The 8,055-nt window shown below is 43.0% G+C and overlaps 1 protein-coding gene across 1 annotated transcript; it reads left to right on the top strand.

Moving 5' to 3' along the window:
• Positions 1-4,612: 4,612 nt before the first annotated feature.
• On the top strand, positions 4,613-7,353 carry fbxl14b (F-box and leucine-rich repeat protein 14b). Its single transcript, XM_085375945.1, has one exon. It carries the CDS (start codon positions 5,206-5,208, stop codon positions 6,406-6,408), a length of 1,203 nt encoding a protein of 400 aa, XP_085232071.1. The 5' UTR covers positions 4,613-5,205; the 3' UTR covers positions 6,409-7,353.
• The last annotated feature ends 702 nt before the right edge of the window (positions 7,354-8,055 follow it).

Below are 8,055 nucleotides of genomic sequence, written 5' to 3'. Positions count from 1 at the left end.
ATTCATGGCAATAATTTGGAAGAATTGTGACGAGAAGCAGAAAGAGAAAGTAGTGAAACAATGTGTGCATACAGTACAATTTCAGAGAGACAGAACAGACAGTAACACAAATTAGACTGCGTACTGGAAAACATTTGTTTGATGTTGTTAACGTAGAGTAGGGCATATTAGTCCCAGCTCAGCTCAGCTGAGACTAATATAAGTCATTTGAGAGTTTTACATGGAACAAAGACAGTGAATTTTATTTTCTATGTCTTTCAGTGCAGATGCATATAAAAGGATATGGGGAACATGGTCATGCAAAATTATTAAAGAGATCAACAGCCCTTTCAGTAACATTTGGGCTTTGCATTAAGACGAATCTGAACATCCATCATGAGGAAGGAGAACAAGAGAATAAGAGGGAGAAGTGGGAGAAAGGAGAGTTGCCGTCAGTTGTGCATGGCTGCTTTTTTTTTTCCATGTAAAAGCGGCGTTTTCTGCAGCCCCTCTCCCTCTGTCTTATCTGCACCTGATCACTGTTGCCTCTCTCCTATCGCTTTGCCTCTATGTTTCTCATCAGCTCTTCCTCTCTCTTTGCTATCTCGTAGCCACTCTGCCACACAGCAAACGGCTCCCCTGTCGTTTTATCGCACATACACGCACGCATGCACACAAACGCGCACACAAAGAAGCTCGTGCGTGCATGTGTGTGTGCTTGAGAAGATGCGAACATTTAAAAACAATCGTGTTTACATGACGAAGGCTACAGAATCACATAGATATCCTGTAATGTGTATGCATATAGCAACTGACAACCTCTGCTGCTGAAAAAATTAAGCCATGCAAAAAAATAGAGTTTCTTATAAGACTGCCTACAAAAAAGTTTTAGTTTCATTAGATAATTTAGAAATCAATAATAATAACTGAGACGAGTGGTCTTGTTTATAACTAACCCTTTTCAATTTGATTAAGACTTAAAGTAAAAGGCTTAGCTGTAGTCAGCATCAGTCTGCTCTCTAATTTAATTGAATAATGGCAAATAATATGACTTGCTGTGAGGTATAGTCCATCTGAGAGGTTTGTGCTCCAAACTTCTGAGCACAAACTTCAAGTATTTTATTAGTGTTGCACTAATAAAAGATATCTGTATCTGTGCCGTGCAGTTTATGAAGACGGCTTGCTAACAAAATTTCCTAGCTTTTTCTTCTTCCAGCTTATCACTTTAGAGGTTGTTACAACTGTCTATCTGCCTTCATTTTACCCTATCCCTAACATCGTCCTGTCACATCTCAGTCACACCAACCCTTTGCATGTCCTCCTTCACTACATCTTGAATCTAAGTCTTCCTCTTTTTTCTGACCTGGCAGCTCCATCTTCGACATCCTTTGCCTAGTAAATCCACCATCTGGATATCTCCCAATCATCTCACCCCCTAACTTTGTCTTCAAACTACTCGATTTGAGCTGCCCCTCTGATGTACTAATTTCTTATCCTTTCAATCCTGGTCACTCCCAATAAACATTTTACAATGTTCAGCTCCACCTCCTGTCTCTTTGTCAGTGCTACCATCTCCAAATCATATCAAAGTAGGTCTCTCTACCATCGTATAAACCTTCCCTTTCACTCTTGCTGCTCTCCTTCTCTTACAAATCAAATCTCATCTCCACCCTCTTCTCCTCCTCCCTTGAGCATTGCCTCTTGCTACGGATGGTTGAACCCAGGTATTTAAACTTATCTACTTTTACTACCTTTGCTCCTTGAAGTTTCACTGTTACACCTCTGTCCCTCTCATTCACACAGATGTATTCTGTCTTGCTTCTACTGACTTTCACTCCAGAGCATGCCTTCACCTCTCCAGGCTCTCTTGCACCTGCTCCCTGCTCTCACTACAGATCACAGATCACCTGCAAACATCATAGTTCACAGTGACTGCTGCCTAACCTCATCTGTCAGCATGTTGTTGGCATGTTGTTGGAAAATACTGACAGCGCATGGACGGATAGCCCAACAGATGCCACCACTGTCTCACCATCCTCATACATGTCCTGCACCACATCACATCAATAGTGTTCTTTCTCGGCATGAAGCCATGCTGCTCACTGATCATAACCTCTCTTCTTAACCTAGCTTCAAAAACTCTTTCCCATATCTTCATGGTATGTCTCATCAGTTTCAACCCTCTGTAAGAAAAAGTTTGCAAACATTAGTTGATAATTTAGCACTACACCCACGATGGTCACTTTGCAGCAACAAAATTACACTGCTGCTTTGAGATGCATCCAGAAAATGTCACATCTTTTAATTTCAGTCTACACATACACATATAGACACAGCTGCCTTAGCAGTGGAGGATATGGAACACTAGCATTCCTGCTACTAAACTAAGGCAATAAAAGTTATAGTTTTGCCAGCCATATCTTATCATCATTACACAGTCCCTGCAATCATCCACTAGTCCCCTTAGTCTTAACCACTAAACCTGCCAGGGTCATGGGGGATGGAAGCTATAACACTTGGTGAGAGGCAGGGTATACTGTGATCAGGTCAACAGTCCAGCACAGGGCTAATACAGAGAGACAGAGAACCATGCACACTAATTTAGAATTACCAGTTAAGTTAACATGCATGAAACCACAGAAACTACAAACTACACACAGATTCCCCAACTGAGCAGTTAAGCAAATTCATAACCAATAACGCTCTGGAAAATACTGACAGCGCATGGACGGACAGCCCAACAGATGCCAGACAAATCATGTACAAAGCAAGAAATATCCACAAATCTATCACACTGTAATATATTCACATGCACGCCGCTCCAAGTGAGCGGCTGCAGCACAACGGCTTGCCTTTCTCTTTCGTGCTGTGTGCATGCAGAAAGAGTAAAAGTTTCAGACGAACACTCTGAAACTTTCTTGCAATTCCCTACGGCTTTTTGATTCATCCAAATTGTTAGCACTTTGTTGCAGTTAGTAGATTTTGAAGATGCCCTCATGAGGACTGACTCTCAGATTTAAGACTGTTCAGGAAGGTTCACTTATCCAAATCATGTTTGAATTTGTTCGTTGGCTATTTCATTTACAGAAATCTTTTTTTAAGATGTCATATGGGCTACACAATATATTTCTATACTGAAATATCCATTTTTCCCCTAATAATCATTCCCTATCCTTATCGACTTGTCTACATAGGTTTCAGATGCATTCTTGGTTTATGAAACATCCTAAATCTAACTAAATTAGACTAGTGCAGGTGATGGTTTCTTGACTTAGGCAACAAAGGTAAATTTTAAAATGTACCTTTATTGCTATAATTGGTCATTATTATGGTTTGATACACTGAATAAGCAACATTAGAAAACATCTATATATAGCAATCTATTACTGAAACTCACACACACTGATTGATATATTCTCAGTGCCATCAGCTGAGACTAAAATAAGTCTTTGATTATTCAACTATCAAAACATAACCAATGCCAGATGTGAGACAACAGCTTCAAAGTTTGCTTCTTTATGAGAGACACATGAGAGAAAGAAAGCCTTTGACATTTTATTTGCTTTACACTTTATAGAATATTTTATTACCATAGTAATCTATGCTCCAACTTTAATGTATGTATCTTGTACATTTGTATATCATGAGCCTATTAGTTGTAAAAAGTGGCTGTAGAACAGCAACCTTGTGTGTGTGTGTGTGTGTGTGTGTGTGTGTGTGTGTGTGTGTGTGTGTGTGTGTGTGTGTGCCTGTGTAGTGAAGGGAGTGACCCACACACACTGACACAACCTCTGATGTGGTCTTAAGGCTTTGGCAACTTTCTGCCAAATACCAAGCCAATAAAGCATGTTCAAATTAATTAAAAGGGATTTTACTCACGGGTTGTACATTGTTTTCAGCGTTATTTAAACTATTCTTTAAACTCAGTTTTGTTTTATTGGAGCCACAGTTATTCTTCCCAGTATTTGACTGATGACATGTTGATTGATCGTCTCTGGAAAAGTACGTTTATTTTCTGGTTTTGCAATAAAGTAAAGTGTTGGAGGAGAGTGGACGGAGAGGGGCTGTTTACAAAAAAAGACAATGAACGCGGCTGGCAGCTGTAGAAGCGCTCTAGTTACAACACCAACAACAATAACAACAAATTCAGAATAAAAATACTAAACGTTCATGCCAAGTAAGCGGACTGAAAGGAGCTTCTCCACTTGGCTTCCCTGTGTTTCCCGTGTGGTCCGCTCAAAGGGTTAAAGCCCAAAGTGAACTGAATTGTAAGAAGTTGGTTTCCAAGGGAAACTGTTCGCACCGTTCCAGCTGAGGCGGGACAAACCAACTGTGTGACACGGAGGGGGTAGGGGTGGGTCGATAAAATAGCGAATTAATTTCAAGCTACATCTGCTATTAAATCATTGTAAGAACGTTTCGGTGTAACGACGTGCTATTAAAACGCCCGTAGTAACGGTGGTTGTCGTTAAATACATTTTAAAGAGACGAGGGTGATATTATTACTTCCCTCCACCCCTTCGGTACAGCTAGAGTGCTGGGGTCCCTGCCAAGTCGGTTTGAAAAGAGCAGACAAAGGCTTTGAGCCCAGGACGCCCCTCTCTCTCTCGCTCTCGCTCTGCCTATAAAGCCGCTCCAACTCTATCTTTTTTGCTTTTCTACCATGGGGTCGCTTCTTAATACGTGTCGGTAAGCGAGTTGGTTTTGTTTTTACTTTCTTAATCTGAAATGTATGACCGTCTGGATCCTCGCACGGCGGAGAGAGGAAGGCTTTTTGTAGGTATAATACAAGGAAGCGTCGTCTGAGAGAGGGAGCGAGAGGGGGAAGGATTGACGCTTTTCCTCCTCTCCTCCTCCTTCTTCCTTTCGCCCCCTCTCCTCCTCTTTTTGGCGGAGAGAGGGGTTGAGGCAGGAATAAACGCTCTTTTTTGTTGTTTTTTCCCCCTTTTTTCTTTTTTAATACATTTGAATCCTACTGCGCAACCAGACCGGATCACGTGGCACTGGAGGGAGTTTGATCGATTTTGCACAGTTCAGTGTGAGAAAAAGAGAGAAACACACAACTCCAATTTCTTCTTCTTTTTTTACTTCTGTGGATAGCTGGGACTGTTGATACTTTTGCATTTTGTGCGAGAGGAGGGTGTGATTGAGTTAAGTCTTCTGTTTTTCTTTTAAGCCTTGGAGGTGTGGAGTATTAATTTTTATATGCCTGGGTTTTGAAAAACAATGGAGACGCACATTTCGTGCCTCTTCCCAGAAATTTTGGCAATGATTTTCAGTTATCTGGACGTGAGGGACAAAGGCAGGGTAGCCCAAGTGTGCATCGCTTGGAGGGACGCATCCTACCACAAGTCAGTGTGGAGGGGGGTGGAAGCCAAGCTGCACCTCCGCAGGGCGAATCCCTCCTTATTCCCCAGCCTCCAGGCCAGGGGCATCCGGAGGGTCCAGATCCTGTCTCTGCGCCGCAGCCTGAGCTATGTCATCCAGGGAATGCCAAACATCGAGTCCCTCAATCTGTCCGGCTGCTACAACCTCACGGATAACGGGCTGGGCCATGCGTTCGTGCAGGAGATCCCATCACTTCGGGTTTTGAACCTAAGTCTGTGCAAGCAGATAACAGACTCTAGTCTAGGGAGGATTGCTCAGTATCTGAAGAACCTGGAGGTGCTGGAGCTTGGTGGCTGCAGCAACATTACCAACACTGGGCTTCTGTTGATAGCCTGGGGCCTCCACAGACTCAAGAGCCTCAATCTGAGGTCCTGCAGACATGTCTCAGATGTGGGGATTGGACATTTGGCGGGCATGACCCGTAGTGCAGCAGAGGGCTGCTTGAACTTGGAGTACCTGACCCTCCAAGACTGTCAGAAACTGACAGACCTGTCACTCAAACACATTTCCAAGGGGCTGACCAAGCTCCGGGTACTGAACCTGAGCTTCTGTGGGGGGATCTCAGACGCAGGGATGATCCACCTCTCACATATGACTTCCCTGTGGAGCCTCAACCTACGCTCCTGTGACAACATAAGCGACACGGGGACAATGCACCTTGCTATGGGCACCCTAAGACTCTCTGGGCTTGATGTTTCGTTCTGTGACAAGATAGGAGACCAGACTCTGGCGTACATCGCTCAGGGGTTGTACCAGCTCAAGTCCCTGTCTCTGTGCTCGTGTCACATCTCCGACGACGGGATAAACCGGATGGTGAGGCAGATGCACGAGCTGAGGACCCTTAACATTGGACAGTGTGTGCGCATCACGGACAAAGGGCTGGAGCTCATAGCGGACCACCTCACCCAGCTGGTGGGCATCGACCTGTATGGATGTACCAAGATCACCAAGAGGGGACTGGAGAGGATCACACAGCTCCCCTGCCTTAAAGTGTTGAACCTGGGACTCTGGCAGATGACAGAGAGTGAGAAAGTGAGGTGATTGGAAATGCTTGGTTTTTTGTTTTTGTTTTGGGAGTGTGTGTTATTTTTCTTTTTTGGATGGAGACAGAGTGGGAAAAGGGAGGGATGTGTGGGCAGAGGAGTTTCTTTTCTTATTTAAAAAGAGAGAAATCCTTCCTTTTTTTCCCCCCTTCTGTGTAAAGTGTGCTTCTCCCATGTGACCAGGATGTATGCTCAAAATGTTTTATTTTTCTTTCTGTTGGCCTTGCAGGACTGAAATCAGTGTTTGACTCCAATATTCAGCCTGGCAGAAAGCAATTCAAAACTTCTGTCATGAGCTCACGAAAATCCGTGTTAAACGCAATGTTTTGGTCTCAAATCGAGTTTTAAGACCTCACAAAAACTGGACTTGGGACTAGAATAACTTCAGCTTGTTTGCCAGATTTTGTTTCCAATCAGGTGTCGTTTTCCCTAATGGAAGAATCGGCTTCTCTTCCTGACACTTGCTTCCAGAAAATTCTGGATGCGAAAACTTGCATCCATCCTTAAAAGTCAAAAACAGAGGTTTTAAAACTTTAATGTGGGACTTTTATTTTTGCAGTGAGTCTGAGGCATTTACGACTAATCTCCGCTACAGCCATCACGCCTAAAAAAAAAAACCAACAAAAAAAACCCAACACAGACACACAAAAAACATTTGGCTACCTCGTATGTGGTTATTTTCAAAGGGTGTATACTGTTAAGAAGGAAAGAGAGACTGGGAGAAAATGTGCCTAAAGGGACTTGTGTCTGCCCCCTCCCCCATCCCTCCATCGCCTCTCTCTACCCTCCCTCCCTCTTCCCTGAGCAGAGCTAGAGAAAGGAGACCAGGACACAATCTAACTACCTTTGTTAATTTACCCCCATAAACAAGAGCAATTTCCCAGAGAGAGCCACGAGAGGGGGAAAGGGGAAGGCGGGCTGTCAGATCCAGTCAGAGAGTGAGAGGACGTCGCTTTATGCAAAATACATTAAAAACCTGCTTGAGTGCAAGAGCTTTTTATATTGTTAAAATTTTCCTATTTTTTTTTTTTTTTAAAGGGATAAAGTCCAACTTTACACCCTTTTAGAGATGCATTGCATTCAAGCTTTGATCAATATAAAGGAGATGCGATTGCAAGCCTATACCTGTAGTGATTCTATAACGATAGATGCATGTTAAAGGTATGATCAGACCGTCATTAAAAACCCAGTGTATGTCCTTACAGGATTATTAGGCTGTAGGTATTTTTGTTGTGAAAGGGATGCTGGTGGAGATAAATGTCAAGTGAATGTTGCTCAGAGCGTCGTACTTCAAATTGAAGTGATTTCTATATCTTAGCCTTTATTCGTGGAAACAAATCAGGGTTCGTGGCTTTTCTTTTCCCACGTTTATACCGACACATTCATATTCACGTTGCTCTCACCGGTATATAGAGAGAGGAGGAGGAGTTTTTTTTATTTTTTTTTATACCCTCTTCTTTTTCCTACCATCTCTCACCCTTCTCCCCCTGAATAAAAATACCCCAAATCCATTTTGAGACATGCTTAGAATAAGGAGTAATCGATTATTTTTCTTTCTCTCCCTTCCCATCTCTGGTTACAAGCAGACTGCGTCTCTCTCACTCACTCACTCACTCACCCTCTCTCCACCTCGCTATTCCCCATC

The sequence above is a fragment of the Diplotaxodon limnothrissa genome, linkage group LG17 (genome assembly GCF_057381915.1).
Source record: "Diplotaxodon limnothrissa isolate DT_005_m linkage group LG17, D_limnothrissa_male_GT1.1, whole genome shotgun sequence".
NCBI classification, from domain to species: Eukaryota; Metazoa; Chordata; class Actinopteri; order Cichliformes; family Cichlidae; genus Diplotaxodon; species Diplotaxodon limnothrissa.
This window is presented reverse-complemented; position numbering and strand designations above follow the sequence as displayed.